At 41.1% G+C, this 22,227-nt stretch overlaps 2 protein-coding genes across 2 annotated transcripts in view; one reads left to right on the top strand and one right to left on the bottom strand.

Annotated features, from left to right (window-relative positions):
• The window catches only part of LOC140224645 (uncharacterized), a 75,196-nt gene that overhangs the window by 34,538 nt on the left and 18,431 nt on the right, over nucleotides 1-22,227 (bottom strand). The gene's annotated exons all lie outside the window — the stretch shown is intronic.
• The window catches only part of LOC109040844 (tyrosine-protein kinase Dnt), a 100,906-nt gene continuing 96,117 nt past the window's right edge, over nucleotides 17,439-22,227 (top strand). Inside the window, exon 1 of the mRNA XM_072300690.1 lies at nucleotides 17,439-17,905. Within this exon, the coding sequence (XP_072156791.1) occupies nucleotides 17,791-17,905 (115 nt within the window). The 5' untranslated portion in view covers nucleotides 17,439-17,790. The remainder of the gene's footprint in view (nucleotides 17,906-22,227) is intronic.

Consider the following 22,227-nt stretch of genomic DNA (forward strand, 5'->3'; position numbering starts at 1 on the left):
AATGGGTAGTACCAAATTTCAGGGGAAACCCCTAACATTTTTTTCCCATTATGAGCACCTCAAGTGAATTCTCGGAAACTAAAGTCAAAGAAGACTTGCTAATCGAGCCATAAAGTCGTTGACCAAAACCGTCAAAAAATTACTTTCGGAAATAGTACACGGGAGTAATACCTACATTCTAGTTAAATACGGCATCGTGGCTTATAATCTCGGTCGGTGATCATTCACCATTCACCACTACACCCAGTTGACCACGTTCTCGCTCTTGTCAACGACCTTGGTTATACCTCACGGATACAGCTACAACCACGCTGGTTGGTGCTCAGCAAATACAAGACGGGTAAATAACTCCCGGTGTAAGCTCCGCGTTCTCTCCCTCACAGATTGTCAGTTTCGTTCCTGTCCGCACCAGCATCGCCGGCTTCCATATTGAGCCGAGAAGGAGGAGTTCCTACATGCTCGGATCCCAACTGTGCTGGGGAAAAAGCACGGATATCTCATGGTGATCCGATGCAGGTGTGCGGTTTTGTAGTGCGGGAGAGTCGGAGTCCAGGCGCCAATGAGCAAACACACCTGAGCAGGCTCGGAATGGTTCGCCACCGACCAGCTCTGCCATGCTAAGGAAAAACGCCGTATGAACATTCGAGAGTTGCCAAATTTCCCTTGGTAAAACATGCATTTTTGACGACATTCATGCACTTTTTTCTTAGAACTTTTCTGTCATGTCAGATTAAATTCCGCGCAAAATTGTCTGAAAATTGTGGGGAAAAAATATTCACAATTTTCCTTGTAAATTCGGTTTTTATTGAAGGTTACTTGGCAACATCTGAAGGCTCATACGGCGTTCTTCCTCAGCACGACAGAGCTCGACCCAGAAGCTCGGCTGGTTCATACACTCCTTAGGCCCGTATTCATAGTCTTTCCTTAAACACAGTGGCGTAGAGTGCATTGCGATATATCGATTGTTATACCATTCAAATTTATGCGAAAGGATCGATAGACAGGGTGTTGGCACCTTAGTAATCAATTCTTTGAAATGGCTTCAATAGGGATATGTCGATAGTCGATCACTCAAACTTCGCCACTGCTTTAGCAACTCCTTTCCTCAGCAGGGAGACCTCACGTAGGGCCTTAGGTACTCATAAATTGTCTACGCATCTACTCACAGCACTAATTTACAGGTAGCATCAGGGCCGGATTAAGGGGGTGGCCACATGGGCCGCGGCCCATGGCGGCAAATTTTGTAATCTTTTTGAATGTAGGTATCAAAAAATGAGAGCAAACAATCGGATTCAGAAAATAAATTACAAACGAGAAAAGGCGACAAAATCTCTCATTTCCTCACAGAAAAAGTACAGTAATTTCTAATTTTGTCGTCTTTGTCTAAAAGTGCCTTGAGATCTCACAGTCACACAGGGCCGGATTAAGGGGGTGGCCACATGGGCCACGGCCCATGGCAGCAAAATGTAGAGGGCGGCAAATTTTTCAATCTTTTTGAATGTAGGTGTCAAAAAAAAAGAGGAAAAATCGGATTCAGAAAATAAATTACAAACGAGAAGAGGTGACAAAATCTCTCATTTCCCGAGAGAAAAAGTATAGTAATTTCTAATCTTGTCGTCTGTCGGTGATACAAGAGACAACACCTTTAATTAGTCAAGTTAAGAGAGAAATCAAACACGCAATTTAACCTGGAACGGAACAGCGCGGCGGTCGGCATGAAACACATGGCGCCTACAAGACTGCATGAATACTTCACGCATTGCGTCTAACACATGCGGTCAGCAGCAGTCGGCTTGAAACGCATAGCCCATAGCGCCTACAAGACTACATGAATACTTCACGCATCGCGCCAAACAGTGTGGTCAGCAGCGATCGGCGCGCGTGAAACGCATAGCGCCTACAAGACTGCATGAATACCTCACGCATTGCGCCAACACAGTGCGGTCGGCGCGGCGGTGGAAGTTAAAATTTTTAACCACATTTATGTTAGTTCTTTCATAATTTGTTCGTTCTTTTTTATAAATGGAAGGCCTTGTCCAAACAGGGATGGGTTTACGGAACTGAACTTTTGTTAGTGTTGACAGGGCTTTTACAAAAAATGTGCCCAACACGAGTAAACGCGTCTCATACACCCCTCCCCCACCGGCACGTTCACTTGATGGTTTTTATAGATCGTATTCGACAGATCACACAGGTGAGATTGTATTGATCGATTGGTTCAATATGTAATCAAAGCCTCAAAAGTCAATTTAGAAATCTGAGGTAACGGGTCTTTGTGATCGAATTTTTATCCTTTCGAGTACCAAATGGCAATGAAAAGTGAAATTTTTAGAAATTTTCTCATTTTCAGCTTTTCCAAATTAAATACTAAAATTTTTGTTTGAGGTTATGTTCTATTGTTTTGAACCAAACGATACATCGAACCACTGTCGAATACGATCTAATGATGTTTCAAAACAAATGAGAAGGGGGCGGAAAAATACAGGCGGTCCATGGGCGGCATGTAGGTAAATCCGGCCCTGGGTAGCATGCAGTTAACGCACAGACAAGAGACCCTTCATTGGCCTCTTGACGGCAGGTGGGAGCTTTTACTTTTGGGGATTTGTCACTTCCTTGTGGACAATTTTCAGGGAGCACCAGTCATCACCCTTTTTTCGACTGTTAACCTACGTGCTAGGTGAATGATGAGCTTCGAGTGACATCATGAATCAAACAAGTTTCCCAAACTTCGGTTTGTTTGAGAAACGAGATTCTCAACACTTTGTTAACCATCCGCCTACTAGATAAGTCAGCAGTTGAATGTTGGAATCCCGAAAGTAAAAGTTTCCACTATTGCCAACGTACCAGTGGAGGATCTCCTGTCTCTGAGTTAACGTGCATACAATTATTTCAACTCGTGAGTAGGTTTTTTGCCTACTTGAAAAAATGAGGGCGCATCACCCTTCACAAACATGAAGACTCGCCTTTCGAGGGAAATGGGAAGAGGAGCCTTAAGTAACTGCGACTATTGTGCTTCCAAACATAAAATCACAGAAAATGTTTCCTCTTTTGTTACATTTGTGCAATTTTCTAAAAGATTTATTGGCATGTAGGCTGCATTTTGGCGCAAAATATTGAAATTTACCGGTACAAATGCTGCATTATATCGAGACAAAATATTTCTGAGACCCCGCTGGATTGTAAAAAACCAAACAGTCGAGTAAAAAGTTCCGTATCATTGTAATTCTAAGGGATTAAAATAATTTACCCCTTCAAAAAATGAACATTATCTACGGGCATTAAATACAATGGACCTTTAAAATACAGCATTTCCAGTGAGGATCTTTTCTTTTGACATTTTGCAGATGTGAGCATATTGCTGAACTGTGTTTGGAGAGTTCTTCAGAGGCTGTTTTCGAAGATTTTCACTTGAGACGGAGACGAAATTTTAAGACATCAACCTAAAATTGAATTGCACGATTGTCTCGACCACCTACCACCCCTAACAGTCAAGATCGACACAGGAGTAAAAGCAACGGAAAAACCGGTTGAGGAAGGACTGATTTATACTCAAAAGAATCGAACACGACACTCTCCCTCGGATTCTAGAATTTATGATGTGCTGAAAATGTCACCTCTTGAATCAGACTTGTCGTAAAAGTTTGAACTCTAATTCAGAAAATCATGGAAAAAATCCGCGCCACTACTGCCGTGCTGAGGAAAAACGCCGTATGAACATTCGAGAGTTGTCAAATTTCCTCGGGTACGACATGTGTTTTTTGAGGAAAGTTATGCATATTTCTCTTTGAAATTTTCAGATATTTTAGATCAAAGTGGGAACAAAATTTTCTGAAAAAATTCGAAGAAAAATATCCACGATTTTTCGAATAAATTCGTTTTATATTGAAGGAAATATGACAACGCCTGAAGGTTCATACGGCGTTCTTCCTTAGCACGGCAGAATAGCTGCATGAACGCGCGCAGGATTCAATCAAAACGAACTCCGTAAATAAAAGGAGCTGAAAACACTAATTATTCCGAGTAAATTGGTAAACAAAACGGGTCGAGTAAACAAATGGACGTCTTTACGAGCGATACTTTGCTATTATCACGGCGACGATCGTCTAAAAATTATAGTGTAAGCAAGCACTAAAACGGGAGGCTGGAGTAATGAAAGCTATGAAATAAATTAGGAATCTATTGACTCTGGTTGTTTGTGTTGGCGTTAGTAAACGACGAGCTAACAGTCTAACAGCACGAGCAGAGTAAATATTGGAGGTAGGAACGGGCCTCACTCCTTGCAGCCGTCTCTCGTCTCACGTCCACATGCGCGCGTGTCCGAACAATATACACACACAATAATAGAATTGAGTTTTTGCATAGAGGCGTAAGTTCATACCAACGTTCCAAAATTGCCAAGGGAGGTTTAACTTTGGATTAATGGACAACCGAGAGAATTTATCGGGGAATAAACGAGAATTTTTATTTCACAATCAACCAAATTCAGTAAAATTTCCAGATAGATTTTCCGCATGTAGTCCATCCGTGCAAACATAAATAATGCTCGGTGATTTTGAAACTTCCCAAAGGACTTGGGCCCTTATGCAAAAAATTCATTAAACGGTTGCTTTCATAGTCGTAATTTATGCCTTGGCTAATTGCACGTCACTGTTTGTAGAGGCAGAGGGGATCTGTCCTCTTCCTCTCTTTATTTTTCCTCTTTATTCTTGTTTTCTTGCATGGTCAGTATTCTCATTCTTATTCTTCTTCTTCGACGTATTCTTCTTCTTTATTTAAAAATTTTTGACAAAATTGGTTTTGGCATGTAGGTGAAACTCGCAAAAAGCCCACTGAAGCGAGCAACAAAATTGATGATATCTGTGATTTTAAATTTTAAAGCACCATAGTCGCAGTGATTGTCGACTCTGTCTTTTGATTTTTTCGAAAGGTGAAATGACGACACTCTTAACCTTTAAATAGAGGCGATTATTGTGCCACATTGTAACGTCCACTCACTGAGGCCCACGTGAGGGCTCGTGTTTGAGGAGAGCAATGCGCCTTCAATTTTTCAAATAGGCCAAAAACCCACTTAAGAGTCGAAATAGTTGCATGGTCAGTAACTGCATGCAAAAGAGTATTGTCAGTGAATGTAGGTAATTTATGTGCTAACAAAGGATGACATCCATCAGTAAACAGACAGCTAATGTGAGAAAATGAAGTCGTCCGCTACCTACAGAGAAAGTCAGACATCTATCAAAACAAAAACATGAGCAAAAACTGTATTAAATTGAAGACGCGAATCTGCATGTGTGCTGTAGAGGATCCTCACAGCGCTCAAAAAATTGGATTTATTGAGAGACTGTTTAAAACGGAAAACTTTAAAAATGTTGAGGTGTCCCCCAAAAATCATTAATTGAAACATTTATTATGAAATTTGAAGAGGTGTCACGTGTGATTCTGAGGGATCGTGTATATGCATGAAACAAATCTACTTTTAGCTCCGGTAAAAAAATTGTGACAGGCCAATTATTTCTTTCCTGGGTGCTAACAAGAACGGCTATCTTCATTGCAGACGTCCGATTATGTTTAAATACTACTAGAACACTAACCAAAATATATTTTTAAAAATGTCTGTGAATAGTTTCGAATGAAAGGAGATAACTCAGAAGAAAGAGAAATTGTAGGCTAGGTTTTTTTTCCTCCTCAAAGAATTACAACATGAGCAGAAACTTGCAACGTCCCAATCAAGAAAACGCAGTTTTTTTACATTATAGCCATCGAGTTACTACAAAGTTAGTAAACTTCTCATCAAAGGGTAGTGCAGAATCCCGAAGTTTGAGGAATGTCCCGTCGCACAGTGGGTCGAGTCAATTGGAGAGGTCGGACATGAAATTTTTGACTAAAACTGTAAATTCTGATGTTTATTTCGTCACATTTTAAACTTTAAGGAGTACTTAAAGCAGAAAATTTTACGAGGAAACCAATGGAACCACTTTCAAAACCTCAAAGTTTTGTTTGGACGGAGTTATTACTTTTAAAGTTTCCAAATTTTGTCCGACCTCTCCTATTGACTGAATCCGTTGTGCGCCGCCAGCCCTTCCCACACGAAACACGACCCGGAAAAATGCAAACACAGACCCGATAGATTCCAGAACCCTTTTCCGTTTCCAATCCGGTAATGAGGACTATTTAAGGCTCGCATAATAGCTGTGCAGTTTCGCTGCATTCATTCCCCGGTCGTTACTTTTTATTCGAGACTCGAAAACACTCAACAAGTGGGGTGGGAGGGGGCAGAGAGCCAAGATCCGCGGCAACGTAGACTTGGCTCTTGAAACTATCTCCATCTACATTTGAGACTCTTGAATCCAGGGCTCACTATCGATGTATTCCCATTCGAGGCAATGGCGAAGAATCGATTATCGAGGTACCCCGATAATCGATCCTTTTCCGTAGGTTTAAACGGCAGCTCAATCGATTCATCGACACGGCACTGCCGCGGAGCATAAAGTGGGGTCCGACTTTAATGAACCTGCTTTTCCGTGCCTCCCCTCTCCGCGACACCCCCGACCTTAATTATTTAACCTGACTTTACAGTTCGGGCCGTCTATTGATGATTTTCCTATTTTTTCTCTCCCATTTTGTTTGTTTTGTTTTTATTTATTTGTCCGTTTATCCTTGTTGCTGCTCGGATTTATTGCCGACTATTCATCGGTACACGATCGTTCCAGCCGCGACCACTGCATCGTTGCCAGATCGAACGAAATACCGCGTATAATGCTTGAAATACTCCGTCTCACCGTACGTTAAACGGCGGCGATGGCTAACGACCCTACAGCGACGTCCGTAGATCGATCCTCCTTTTAATTAAGTGTGTACGTTTTTCCATGAATATTAAGTAAACTTGATTGATTCCGGAACGCTTTGTATTCTTTCGGATTTAGATGGTACGATCTTATTTTCTTGCTCCTTGAACCCGTCCGTGCTCTTGCAGCTCTCCGCTTCGCCTGCTTCGGTTGACAGATGAAAAGGACAAATTGTTTTCGAGAGCTGAACATGTCGGGGTGTGCGGACCATCGCGCTCGGGAAAAACCGCGCATGTGGTGCATAGGATTCCGATCAGAGTTACGCGCTTTTTGCCGAGAATGCCAGCGGAGGTGTCACGCTACAATTTTAATGAAGTGGAGGGTTGTCGATCCGGCTGAGTAAGAACTCTCTTGACTGATTGCATCTAAATTAAACAAACCGATGCCTCGCACATTTTGTCTTGTCGCCGATTTAAAATAATTGGTGCGTGTTTTGAAAAGATTCCTCCTCGACACGTGAAATGCAAAAGTTCGCTTCTCACGACAAAATGCAAACGAGGGAAGATTCAACCAGATATTGAGATTTTTTTTAACTGTCCCGTACCCTCTCTGTCTTGGAGTTTCCGCTTGATAAGCTAGGTAAAAGGATCCTTTGGGTGGTAACGGAAATGGTTCAACACAACAAAAAAACCGATTTTCGGTAAAAAATGTCGAGTTTCCGATTTCAGTGATGATCGCTTTTCAATACCCATCATAAGCATCCTAAGGATTTCTTGTACATATCGCTAGCAAATAATCAAATCAGGGATTTTGCCAAATGCCTAGGCCGAGGCAAAATGTCAAATATTCTTACTCAGATTGAAATTCCGACTCCTCTGCTAACTTTGGGCGAAATGGTTATTTTTGTTCATAGAAAGGAATTATTTTAAAAATGTGTAACGCTATGGTCCCTTTATAGCCCAAAAATGACCATTCATTTCAAAAGGTTCAGCATTTTTTACTGCCCAAAGTCTCTTATAATTTTGACGGATAAAATTATAGGAGAGACATTTTTAAAAGGAAAATACAATAATAGTTCATAATTTGATGAATTATTCTTCAAAATGTTTGTACGCGAGATATTTTTGCCTAGTTTTTGAAATTTAAGACACCAGCAGAAATTCTGGTAGAGTTCGGTAGAAATTTCCGCAGGAGTAAAATTCGCGAAAAATTTTCCGGCAAATCCGTGTTTTTCGATTTCACTGACGTTGTCCTGACATCGCTTGCAAAATCAAATTCGCCAAATTCTGCAGATTCCTTGATTTCCCTGACACCCAAAAAAATTCCCTGAAATTTCCCCGGTCGCTAGACACCCTGTTTCAGGCGGAGCAGGCCCCCCTGTCCCCTAGAGCCGCCAACTCTCACTGCCCGAATGATCTCTAAAATTCGGGGGTACAGTCAGATCACTGCTCTAGTCCGGAGTAAACTAAGCGACTTGCAGCGAAGTAGGCGAAATTCCTGGTGCGCTGAGGTCCTCCTTGATGACTATTTTATGAAAGCGACATTCCGTCATGGAGGAACAATTCCGAGTTCCAAGCGCGCCGCCCGGGGTGAAAAAATTAGTAAGCCGTACGTGCTCCGAACGACAAACGACCGCTGCCACTGCCTTCGCCGATGATTCACGCGCCTATTACTTACCATCGCGATATCATCATTTGTCATCCCATCAATTACGAGCCCCGCAAATCCGACTCGGGGATCACTCACAGCTCTGCCGCGCTGAGGAAGAACGCCGTATCAACTTTTGGATGTTGCTGAATCTCCTTTTGGTATAAAACAAATTTTCCAGGAAACTTTTAAACATTTTCTTGTCCATTTTACGGCCAATTTATTTCGCAATTTCATTCACAGCGTGTGAAAATTTTTTAAAAAAAAAGTATTCGTAACTACCCTCTAAAACGAATATTTATCCGGAGAAATTTGGCAGTGCTTGAATGTTCTTACGTTGTTCTTTCTAAGCGCGGCAGATGCTGCCTTCGCGGCTTTAATCAGAGGGCGAAAGGGTGCCAAAAAGGCCCGCGGGGACTCTTACGAAACCCTGCACAACTGAGCGGCTCCAATCGCTCCAAGACTCCATTCTCAGTGACATACTATTTCGTCCCGTTAACCTTCCCCCAGCTTTTTGCACAACCAGAACTACTTTTTTGCTTCAACTTGAGTTGTTTTCAGTCTTAAACGGATCATTGGATAGGTTAAGAATTTAAGTACTACGAGACGTGTCTTTTCACCGGTAAGACGTCGTTGGACGGCTGGATTTTAAGTAATTTTGTACGTCACAGGCTAATAGGCAGATCAGCATTTTGTCACATTAGGCAGATAGTCAAATTTTGACAATTTACAACTCTTCAAATTGTTGAAATGTACTCACATCTAATCAATTCAAACGTGTCGAAAAATCAGGATTTTTTTTTTCAATTTTTTTCGTATTTGTTATTTTTTTTTGTCGAGGAAATTATTTTTTCCGTCTGTCAGGCAATTTTGAATTTTTCCCCGGTTTTTTGGCCATTTTTGTGAGGGAAATCAGGGAAATGTCAGGGATTTTTCTTGTTGAAAATTGCTGTACACCCTGTGAAATATATTGAGTCCTCTCCAGAATATGTGAATGATGCCTCCGAAGTTAAGTATAGGAAAGCCGTAAGTGCATTTCTGTATGAGCTTGGTTAGTTGACATGGCTCTTGTTTGTGTCTCAAGGTTCATCCCAGACTGCTACGACTCTCCTCCGTAAAACGACAGTGTAAGGAAGAGAGAGATTTAAAGAACAGAAAATCAAGATGCACTAAATTTTTAAGCACCACGTTTGGCTTGTGCTATTCAATTTTAGGCGCATTATGCGCAAGATGTCCTGTATGATCAGCAGTGCGGTCCTTCAGGAAAGTTCCAAAGTTGTGTCGCATATGAATGTTGGATGTTACGAATGTATTTCTCTCGATGTGATGATTGGATGGACAATTTGAAGGATGGATTTATACGTGCGTGAGACGTCTGCACTTTGTATTTTACAATTTTCTGTGCATCTACAAATAGTTAATGGTACTTCGACTAACACGAATCAACTTGTTAGCACGCATGATTTTTTAATGAAAATGTTGAAACCCCCTCAGGAGCGTGTAGTCTCAATTGAGGCAATACCTCACCTAATACTTCTTTTTTTAAAAGTACACTAAAACCGTGCTGAAACTATATGTTATAAACAAATATGGACTACGAAATACATTATAATGCCTTATCTCTGCAAGTTCGAGTACCCAAAGTACTTTAGTTTTCATGCCGTGAATTCAGCGTGAATTTGCTGAGCCAATATTTCACCTTTGCCTGTTTTCGTTGTTAGACGACTGTATTGCCGGACTAAGGAAAAACGCGGTATGAACCCTCAGGCGTTGCCAAATTTCCTTTGATAACACACGAACTCCCTAGCAAGCTTACGTGTATTTCTCCTCCAATTTTTCAGATAATTTTATTCGCAATTTCTCCTAAAGTTCCTGATAATATTAAGGAAAAGTATTAATATTTTTCCTCAAAAATAACATTTTATGGGAGAAAATATGGCAACTCTCGAATGGACATACGGCGTTTCTCCTTGGTACGGCAGTGTAGTGGAAGAGGGATCTAGAAAGGGTTAGTCACCGCGATTAAGGTGACACTCAAGGTGGAGGCACGCACTCACCCACTGCCACTGTCACACAGCCGGCTCGGACAATAGGGGTGCAAGCCCTGATTAATGGGGGGAGGCAGGCGCGCATTCGGGGTGTCGGATTGGAATAACATAATAAGGAAGTATAATACGAGGCCGTATAATAAATGAGCATCGAGCAGCAGATCACGGGCACAATGAGGCCAAACCCCGAGGAGAATCGCCTTCGCAAAATATTGAACTTGTCCCTTTTCAGCCTCGAATCCTGGCCCTGATCTCCTGATCCTGAGCCCCCCCCCCCCCCCCTCGCAGCTCTGGTGCCCCGTCCTCCTCGATGCTCGAAGCGCGTCCATCGATTTCACGCTAAATAAACACCTCTTTTGCGGAACTGGTTCGTTTTACGCCGCGTTATGTTACGACTCACGGATTAATCCCGACGATTACGTTTCTTAACCTCACATGGACGTATTTCTGCCAAACGGAAGTATGTGCATTATGACGTGAGCCCTGTTATGCATATATTCTTATGTGCCTCTGGGCTCATGTCTTAATTCACATAGTACCGTTTGGCAGAAATACGTCCACATCTACACTGCCGTGCTAAGGAAAAACGCCGTATGAGCATTCGACTGTTGCCACATTTCCTCTCAGGAAAATATCCATTTTTGAAGGAGGTTATGAATATTTATCCTGGAAATTTTCAGAAATTTTAGATCGAATTTCGAAGAAAATTCTCCGGAAAATCGGAGGAGAAATATTCCCAAATTTTCCTGAAAATTCGTTGTTTTTCGAAGGGTATTTGGCAACGCCTGATGGCTCATACGGCGTTTTTCCTTAGCACGGCAGTACAGCGATTTACGTTTACGTCCACATTGCCGTTCTCGGTAAAAACGTCATATGAACAATCAGATGTAGCCACATTTTCATGGATGAAAATGAATTTTCCTGAGTTTCGCAACTAGGAGAGCCAACATCGTCCAGCGCTTTTAAGTTCAAATCCCTTGATGGTTTCGAGGGTTTTTAAAGCGACAAAAGAAACAAAAACAATCATGTGAATTTTCTGTGGTTATGAATGTGTAACGAAAGTCCAATTGAGCGAGGACTTCTAGAGGACGATTCTGAGTTGGAGTGCCTTCAAAGTCCTGTGATACTCTACGCTTTGCCGTGCAGTTAATTTAGTTGCCTAGCTGATCCGAACCCAACTTGAGTCACCAAAACCAAGAAGTATTTTTATTCATTTTAAGGATCTAGGAGAGTGACACTATTTTGCCTCATACCGCCTTCATTTATGTCTGTTACTTTATACTTTGCCTTGAAAGTGTGTTTTCAAGTATCATAATTTCAGCTTGCAGCTCCCTTTCTCCATGTGATAATTTCCACGCGCACGAAACCTTTGCTAACAGTCCCTTAAGCAATTTGAATTTTTAGATGAAACTAAAAGAGGGCGAAGAGGATATAGTGAGTAGCTAAAAGTTATGCCTTTGAGGGAAAATTTTCTATCGATTGCGAACAGTCTCATAGTTTAGCAATTTCAGAGAGTTTTCACCTATTCCCTCCTCTTCTGATACTCGGTACTTCGCAACACCTTAAAAATAATTCAACATTTTGAGAAAGCAATTTCATCGCAACTCTAACTGAGAGAAGTAGTCATATCCGGATTCTAAAGAAACACCTGATAATCTCAAATCTTGTATCTAACCAAAGTAGACTTTCATTTTTTGTTTATGTTTATGAAGTAACCATTCCTACAGTGTTGAATGATTGAACACACATCGATATATTTCCTTGAGAGAGGAAGTCAGTGCCTTATGCACTTCCACTTCCTGTAATGATCTCCTCGATGTTCGAGGAGAAGCACTCAATTCAGTCATCAGCGATACTCACATTGAAATATAACGAGAGGCGACTCCCAGTCTGTCCAAATGTCATGCCTCAAGCTGATGAGTCTCTCGCTAAGTGAGCAACTACTCTTCATGACAAGCCACGATCCTCGTAATAAAATCAAACACCGAGGAGAGCAGGTGAGTTCACGCGGGCTTTCCGCTCGGGATAGCTAGTCGCTGTCTAATTGGTCGAGGCGGGTTGCGTGACTTAACCCCAGAATATGAATCACGCCTGAAACCAGTGCAAATCTTGCGGAACCATCTTCAATTACCGCCATGGCGTGCGTGATACAGATAGCGTTCAAATTATTCAGCGGGCTCCGTGCTGAAATTAAGTCATTAACCATGAGTGCTTAAATTTTTCGGGTCTAGTGTGTTATTGAACTATTGTGGGGTCTAAACACAGGAAAACCGGCCTACCGCCATCGTGAAAAGTAATAAGGATGAGGAACGATTTTTATCAAGCTTTGTTGGTCGAATAATCGGGATTTTTGTTTTTTGGAAATCACTCGTTGGGAAATCTCGGAGAGTAAATTGCGAACAGTCGATTCTTTTTCAATACTGATATAGGGGTGTAAAGTTGCACTCTAATGTTTGATTCCCAATGTTTTTGTTGTAATGTTTTATTTCTATGACTATTTTTGGGTGTCCTACCTATCAAATGGTCCGAATGTATCCGTCTAAGTCATTTTAAGCAACCATTCTCACAACATGAACTCGAGCTTCTGCTACCTCATGAAATCATATCAAGTCCTCTTGATGTAAATATTCGTGCTTTAAGGATGTACAAGTTGCATAGCTAAAAAGTGAGGGCGTACAGACTTTCTTAATGGCTCATTTTAAAGATAGATGATGAGTGAACCCGAAATGATTTGAGCATCTATACTGAAATCAAAATAAACCTCTTTGATACAACTATTCGTGCTTTGTGGATGTCCGTGTTGCATAGCTAAGAATTGAAGGCGCGCTGACTTTTTCGTGACATTTTTCGTGCGCCAAAATTTCCGTAATTGAATTCTCCATGCCAATATATTCGTAGCAAACCCAAATGGAAAGATACGACGGAGAAAATGGATTGCGTTTTGCAAAAAGGAACAGGAAGCATTGCGATGATGCTAAGATTGTGCAACTTCATCCTTTGCAATATAATTACTAAAATCATGAAATAATATAAATTTTCATGGTAATTTTTGTCTTAGATTTACAGTTTTTAGCTAGTAAAATAGGAACTGTTAACGGATAATCAGGTTTTTCCTCCAAGCCAAAATAAGGGGTACAATCTTAGCAACATTGCAATGCTCCTGGTTCCTGTTTGCAAAATGCAATCCAAGTAATCTACGGAAAAAACAAGACAACCATTTCAACAATTCATTGATTTTGAGTTTTCGGCATCAAGTTCATTTTTTCTATTTTATGGTGTCAAAATCGTCGTAGACAATATCCTAACGTTTCGAACGTTGTAAAGTTACGAAATTTCACGCAAAGAAAACCGCAATTTCCACACCCTCATTAAAGGAGGGTGGGGGGAGGCTGTCCACGTCCACTGACTTCGGCAAGAAGGGTGCGTGGGTGCGTGTCAGAGAGATTAACAAGGCGCGGGAGCAAAAATTAAAGCGCTTGAGGTGTGTTTACGTATTATACGCTATGTGTCACAGACGATTTTTCTACCGGAAACGGAAACTCAGCTAGAGAAACGCATCAATCACGCTCCAATCCCACCCTCGCATTCCCGCCACAGGCTTCATGCACCACGTTGCCCTTCCAGTCCGAAAATCTATGGTCATAACTTCTGAGAATGAGGTGGTTACCCGACTATCCAAGTAAGCTAAAAGTTTAACAATCTAAGAATTGCATAATGCTATCAAACTATTTTCCAGCGAGATGGTATTCTCTGGAGGATATTTTGGATATTTTTTGTTTAAAGTGAGACTGTTTTAACTCATAGACTTGAAACAAGAATGTTCAGCCAAGAGCGGATAGACGTTACCGGTAAATTGTTGATAGTGAATATTCCGAATGTGCCGCCGTGTTACTGGAAAAAAAACACATTGGATCTAGAGTCTAGACTCTTAAAAACATCGACAAGAAAAAGTACTCTTGATTCAATCAGAATCTAGCTTAAATCAAGAGCCAAGCCTCTTAATTTAAGCGGATTTCGTTTGGATTCAAGCAAAAATCCGATTGAATCAAGAGTATTTTTTCTTGTCAATGTTTTCAGGAGTCTGGACTCTAGATATAATGTGTTTTTATTTCCAGTGTGCCCCGGATAAAACAAGTATTTTTGAAGAAAGTTGCGCATATTTTTCCTTGAAATTTTCAGGAGCTTTAGGTGAAATTGCGAACAAAATTATATAAACAATTGGAAGAAAAATATTCTAATTTTTTCCAGTAACTTCAGTTTTTATTAAAGGAAATCTGGTAACGTCTAAAAGCTCAAACGGCGTTTTCCCTTAGCACGGCAGTACAGTCCTCTGTTAGGGTCTTAGATTTATAATATAGAATCTTAATAATACGATGTTTTTTGTCCAGGTGGCAACCCTACCGACGAAGGGCGGTGTTTTGACTGGAGGCTCCAAGTTTGGCCTGTTCTTGGTCTTCAGCAGGAAATTAGAAAGCCCCTGTTGCTGCCATGGTCTCCCGTTGCAGCACTCCAGCACTTGTCAGCCTCAGACAAACCTCTCGCAATGAGTCTCTTCCGACTAACAATAAGGGCGGGGTTGAGGATGTGTTGAATTAGAAATCTCGCTTGTTTAAATGTAGCTTACTAATTACTCGCTGACGTGTGTGTCTTTTTAGCTCCTTTTGATGTCGTGTCGGGAAGCTTTGATTATACAAATGCTGCTGTAGCGCCAATGGGAATACCGGAATAGTATTCGCCAGACCAGTATGAAACTAGGCATTAAACTTCATCACTAACATTAAGTCATATGGAGGAACACAGCTTTAAACCCCTTTTTCTCGGTTCAATCTTGATATGGTATATGTTGACAATGCGTGAATGATCGACTTTCGATATTTCCCCATTTAAAGTTGTGGTAAAGAATCGATTATTAAGGTGTTCGTTACGAACAACTTCTTTGTCGATCCTTTTTATAGGTTTAAAAGGCAGATCAATCGATATATCGCAAAGTGCGCCACACCACTGGTGGTGACTAGTGGTTCTGTTCTTTTCTATCATACTCGGTCCAGATATTACTGATTGATGCATATCGATGGCTGAAGTCGAAAAGTGCTTACATTCAAATGTGGTGTATACCAAGCCTTCCCGCATATTTTATTTTAAAAAAATAAATAAATAAAACTAACCCATAGTTTCTTTCTCTATGCAAAAATATTGACGTAAACTTTAAACAAGAATTTTCGATGAGAAAGATGTTCATTGAAAAAGAACAAACGATACTGGAAATTATTCAAACCTTGCAATAAAGATACGCACTACAGTCACCGATATGCAAACACGTTTTCAGTATCGTGTCTTACTCACACATGATGAGAGAGAAAAACGCATCAGTCATATGGAACTTTCAGTGATCCGTGAGAGTCGTGTGGATGCTATGATATCCGGTCAAACCATAGTTTTATCAATGAGGAGAACCAAAATCCCCAAGCGCTTCAAATCTCAAAATGGTCCGGCAGAGTTTTAAAGATGCAGTAGTAACGTAAATAATCATGTGAATGTGAGATCAAAGTTTTATTGAGCGAGGATTTATTCAAGACAAGACTGTGATCTTAAATTGTGAAGTGCCTTCAAAGTCCCGTGATACTCTACGCGTTACCATGGAGTTAGTTTAGTGGCCTACCCGATCCGAACCCAACTTGAGTCACCGAACCCAAAATTAATTCTCATTTTAAGGGTCGGCCCATGGCACCTTCACTTTCATGTGATACATTACGCTTTGCAACGCAGTTAAATTCGTGGCCCGGCAAATTTAAACATTCAACAAATTGTTTCTCCTAAATGGAAACTGCTGTATGTCTTATTGATGTCCGTTCATCATGTGTGTATTTCCCTGGTGTCACTAAAAACATTCCTGAAATTTTATGAACAACAGGAGATAACTTCTCATTTGTTGGAAAGAAAAAAAAATGCTTCCTTCCTTCTCTTCTATGGATTAGTTTCATTATTTAGCAGATGGTCGCCAATTTTTTCGTAGCTTTCTTACGTAGCGTAAAATTCTGGAACCTTGCCGATTTTCATTCTTTATTACAATCATTCTCCACGGCCACTCTCTAAAATTGCGTAAAAGGAAGTAAAAAACGAGGAACAGGCAGGGAGGATATACAGGAATGCGGGGTGAAATATGAAAATTTAACGCAAAATGAAAATCAATAGTGTCCGCATTCAAAAGAAGTCGTTTTGGAGCGATTAAACGTTGTTTGATCGATCGGAATGATCGCGCCTTAATTCTGCCTATTGACCATAGTAGAGGAAAAAAAGAGGGAAGAGAATAGAATAGAAAAAATCCCTTAGAAAAAATAAATAAAAGTTTAATGGGAGAGTTGTAAAATCTTCTTTGGGCAGCTACTGCATTCCTCGCAGGTAATCAGTTTCCCGCCGGATCACTATTATCCGTTGCCAATTCTCTCCCGAAACTTCAATATTTTAAGAATAGATGACTATCAATCGAATTTATCAATTTTTTTCATGAACAATTTGGGTGCGGACACTTGTAGAGACTTATTTCAGGCGACTTGCATGAGAATCAGTCCCGCGCTGCATTTAAAATCAGTTCCATGATGCATTTACAATCAGAGGAACTATTTCCGCGGCAGCATGGCAACATGAGATCCTCCTCCAAAGAATCATCAGTCGAGAGCAATTCCACTGGTAAAAAAGGCGGCAGGGTACGTAGGGGGGTGAGGGAGAGTCGTGGGGCACGCAGGTATGGGTATTATAAGGCGGTCTGCCGAGTCACCTGGGTGCACATTGTTAACACTCGGGTTTCTTCGGTCATTCTCGGGCAACTCCGTAAATAGTTAAAAATATGCATCCGAACCGGACTCCAGGCGAAGCCTCCGAACCTCCCCCTAGCCCCGCGCACCCTGCCCCTCCCCCCCGCGGACAGCTATGGTTGTAAAGTATTCTACAAGCGAGACTCGTGGTATCCCAGCTCCGCGGCCCGGGATTTCAACCAGTTTGATTCCGACAGTCGCACGGGAAGGCTGTGTCGCTGCCGGCAGCTCGTTTGCAAGCGGCATATTGGATTTTACTTCTGTTCCTCGCGGATCCTTGATTTGTTTTTGCGGTAGAATGTAATTTCCCGTCTTTTAATTTCTTCCCGGGTGTGTTTCTCGACTTGTGTCCTGTTCTCGTGTCTCGAATCCAGTGCTAACGACGATTTCCACGACTCCTGTGTTCGTGATCCTTGTGGTTTTCTCTCGCTGAAATGTTCCTCGTGCGGGATTGTTGATAAGTTTTGTGTTTTGCAGTTTGAGGAATACGTTTTCGTCATCATGGCTTGGAGGTTTCACTTAGTGATTTCGTCGCTGTTGTTCTGCATTTATGCCTGCGAAGCCAGGGCTCATTGGAGTATTTACATGACTGAAGCTGAGGTTAAGAAATTGATAGGTGAGTTATCTTCACATTTCAACCAAATCAAATCATTCTCGAGGTGTTTCTTCTAATCCTAAGCATGATAATCTCTAACGCAGGTGTTTGGCATCAATCACAACTAGTATTTTTATACTTTCTCTAAGTTAGTAAGCTTTTCAGAAGTACTCAACGAGGTTTGTTTACACCCTTATCTTCTCTACTTTGACGGACATGTTATGTAGCTTTTAGGCCAGGTATCTCAACCCAACAAGTTATTTGCGTACTTAAATTATTGCGAGAGTGAATTGGACGTAGGTACTCAAGAAAAAGGAGATATATCTGCAAGTAATTTCGCATGTATGTGTACTTTTTGCTCGAATAAATGCGTCCATTAATTGATAGAGACCGAAGCCTCTTTTTCTCTTGATTTGCTCGTGAAGTCCTGCCAGTCTTCATTCACGGCAGTTTGTACTCAAGAGGGTTTTAATCGTAAAAAAGTAGTTTCTCTTTCACTTCTATGTGCTTACAGCGTTAATATTATACTCGTCGACTTATGAAAACATGTACCTTAGTCTGGAATGCGCCTTTTTGCCTCATTCATTCAACGAACGTATTTACTTATCCAGCGCTTGTACGCACGCCTTTAGATATCTCGGTCCAAAACATGATGTCAAGTATGTAATAGTAGTTAACCACTTAGATTTGAAACTGAAATCAGACAGATTTCGGTCTGTACGAGAGGATCCGAGAATTTTCCAGAGCGTGGAGAGTTGTGTAAACGTTGAAATGATCTTTATTTATTATTGTATTCTAGTCGGTTTCACACCATTTTCCCGCTAAAGAACGTACCTACTTAGCTAGATACCTAAATTCGCTGGCTCTACAAGTATTTTTCTATAAACAGACAATTCTGCCGTGTACATAGGTAATGTGTGTTCCGTGAAAAACCCTCCACGAGCCTTCTCGTCTAGGTTGATGCACCACTCTTTTACCAAAAGGCTGACGGAGGTAAGATATCACCCGCACAACCGTCCACACATCCGTTATCAACACAGTCATGACTGCCAACATTTAATCGCAATTGAGAAACCCAAACTGGTTTTGCGTCGAGTCTCTCCCATCACTTTATGGGTTACTTACCCTCGAATCCCTACGATTCAAGTACGTTTTTGGAGTGTTTATTATCGCCGAATAAGTATAGACCATCTTCCGTTTTGCTCTTCGGAGAGAAAAATAATTATTTTCATGACTCTTCAAGCATCGGGGTGTATTTGAACCGGTTACTTACCCATGGCTAAATTACAAGACCCCACACTACAAGTAGATGTACGGAAGAAGAATCGAAATTACTCAGACATTGGTAGCAGTGATTCTGAAACAATTTGGCAGAATATCCCATGTAGGGACTGGCAGAGATGTAGATGTACAAGATCTGTTTCTCCAAAAGAACAGATTCCCTCCTTCATTCCTGGCAGTAATGGATAGGTATATCATTACGAGTCTATTCATCTCATTTTGATCATCATCTTACGTCTACGCATCCCATTTATCGGGCGTCGCTGCTTGGCCCCCGGCCAAATCGGCTGCCGCTGAAACGTGGGCTTCCCGGTTTCAGGCGTTCGATATCGGGTCCCTGGCTCGGATACACGATACCAACTCCGGCAGAAGTGAGTCAAGTACATGTGGATTTATGCATGTATCGGGCCTATGAGATGGAATTTTAAGTCGGCTCAGGATTCCATTCCCAAGTTGTGCCTTCCTCCCCAGACCCAGGCGCGTATTTTTATCTAATCAATATTCTCGATCCAAGTTACACATCGCTGATCTTTAGGCAGAGCCTGGTCGTGGTTTAGCAATAAAAACAGGATAAGCAGGCTCCGCCGTTTTCAATCTTTTTATGGACAGAGCTGACTATTGGCTTTCGATGCAGATGCGGACAGCTGTGCTTTGAGGCTCGTGAAAAATCAATGAAACCAGACTTTTGGTATCATGAAGATGGGGGTGTGTTTTTTTCAAAAACTGGTCTAGTCGGCTAAATCTGCGCAATACCGCCGTACGAAAACAGGACCTAATTTAACAGATGAGAACCAAGCCACATCAATATCGAAACGAAAGCATGAGGATCAACTGGCAAAAAAAAAAACACATTGGATCTAGAGTCCAGACTCTTAAAAACATCGACAAGAAAAAGTACTCTTGATTCAATCAGAATCTAGCTTAAATCAAGAACCAAGCCTCTTAATTTAAGCGGATTTCGTTTTGATTCAAGCAAAAATCCGATTGAATCAAGAGTATTTTTTCTTGTCAATGTTTTCAAGAGTCTGGACTCTAGATCCAATGTGTTTTTTTTTCCCATGTGTTTTATGGACGTGTCTCATTCATCTTCAATCAGTTCCTTTTCACCTTCGTTTCCCTCACGAAAGATCATAACTACATTTCAATGTTGCTAAATTTCTCCTCGCAAATTGCATTTTCATCAAGAGATCGAATTTTGGGCATTTCTAAGTGAAAATTCCACTTATTTTTCTTCTGGGTTCCTGCAAAAATCAGAAAAATGTTCGACGAAAATTGCACAAGTACCAATATTCTTGTAAAAAAGTGAATTGTTTGAGTCAATGTTCCAACCTTGGAATGAAGTTACGTTTCTCCAACCAGGAAACGACGATATGGTTAACATTAAAACTGAGGGAAGTTTAATGGGGCTCTTAGTATGGTACCGTACAAAGGAGTCCAATTCAAGAGTATAACACTGGGGGAAAAAACACATTGGATCTAGAGTCCAGACTCTTGAAAACATTGACAAGAAAAAATACTCTTGATCAATCCAGATTTAAACTTGAATCAAAAGAAATCCGCTCAAATTAAGAGTGCTTGGTTCTTGATTTAAGCTTAAATCTGATTGAATCAAGAGTATTTTTTCTTGTCGATGTTTTTAAGAGTCTGGACTCTAGATCCAATGTGTTGTTTTTTCCAGTGAACTTCGAAGATAAATCTTTACAAGCGTTTAATTGGTGACTTCATAGAATATTCCTCACACAGAAGAAAAAGTTCCGAAAGTCTTCAAGGTTGTCCAAAATTTAAAGGACCGAGGTCATGATGCTCCTTCCTCTGAGTATTCATCTAAATCCCTATTAAATGAAGACCCTTTTATCGCTATCGCTGTACCAGCATCCAATGAAATGTTTCTTTCCCCGCGCCCTATAACTCTTTCCTACGACCCCGAAGTCAAACCCTCTCAATTAGGGAGTTATTATCAACCCATAGAGAACGAAGTAAAAAACCGTCGGAAAAATGATTAATGCTACGTCATGCCGCCGTGTTTGCGTCACGCTTTTGCATAGAGCTGTCTTTTGATTTATACGACTTTTTTTAAGAATATGCGTCATTTAATTACGTTCAACCCCTGGTTGCCTCGCTCTGAGGAAGGTGCGAGGTAGGGGAAGGTTAGGATAAGATCATTACTTCATGCCCTGTCCCCGTAATGTCTTTATTTCTCACTCCAATTGCAGCTCAAGCTCTAACGAGGGTCCCTAAATCTACATAACGAGCTATTAAAAGTAGAAATGCGAGTCGAAATAGCCAGAGCTCGGTCCCCCGTAATTTTGCATTTTAAAAAGTAATTTGGCGTCAAGGCAGAATGTGACACCATAATTTCTCATTTCTCCCCGTAAGCTTTTTTGCTTTACGTGAGAAATGGTGTTATTTTATCCTGCTGTGACGAACCCTCCCGAGAGTGTTGCCTCTCCCTCTCGGAAACGAGAGCCAGCCCCAGGGAGCAAATTGAAGTATTTCCCTAATAGAGTGATAACGGCACACGATTTTGCTGATGGTTACGTCACGCTTCCAGGAAATCTCTAGGTGATGAAATCGTCTCCCTCGGTATTTTCACTGTTCGGCCGTGTTTCTGGCTTTTTTCTTTCTTTTTACTTGTTCCGTGCAGCAATAGCTTAACTCTATTCCGAGGTAATAAAATTGTCTCTTACCCATGCCGTCCTTTGCCATTTCACGAAATTGCTAGGTAATGTTTGCGAACACTGTTTCTCCTCACTGCAAGGATGCAATTTCACTCATGAAGAAAAATTACGGATGTTTTAGAAATATTCACGATTTATCAAAATGGACCGAAATGTCAGCTAACGAAAGCAAACATGTGTTCCTGACTGCAGGAAATTTTGCCAGGAACAACAATTGGACAGCAATTAGGAACTACGATTTCTCTCTCATCCTTAAAAACACATTTTTGCATAGGGAAACTAATGGTACATGCGTAGTTTTTAAACTGAGCCAGAAATTGTAGTTCTTATTTGCAAGATATAGTTCAATCCTAATGATTTCCTTTCCTACGTACAAGGGCTTCA

This window comes from Bemisia tabaci, chromosome 5 (genome assembly GCF_918797505.1).
Source record: "Bemisia tabaci chromosome 5, PGI_BMITA_v3".
In the NCBI taxonomy this organism is placed as follows: domain Eukaryota; kingdom Metazoa; phylum Arthropoda; class Insecta; order Hemiptera; family Aleyrodidae; genus Bemisia; species Bemisia tabaci.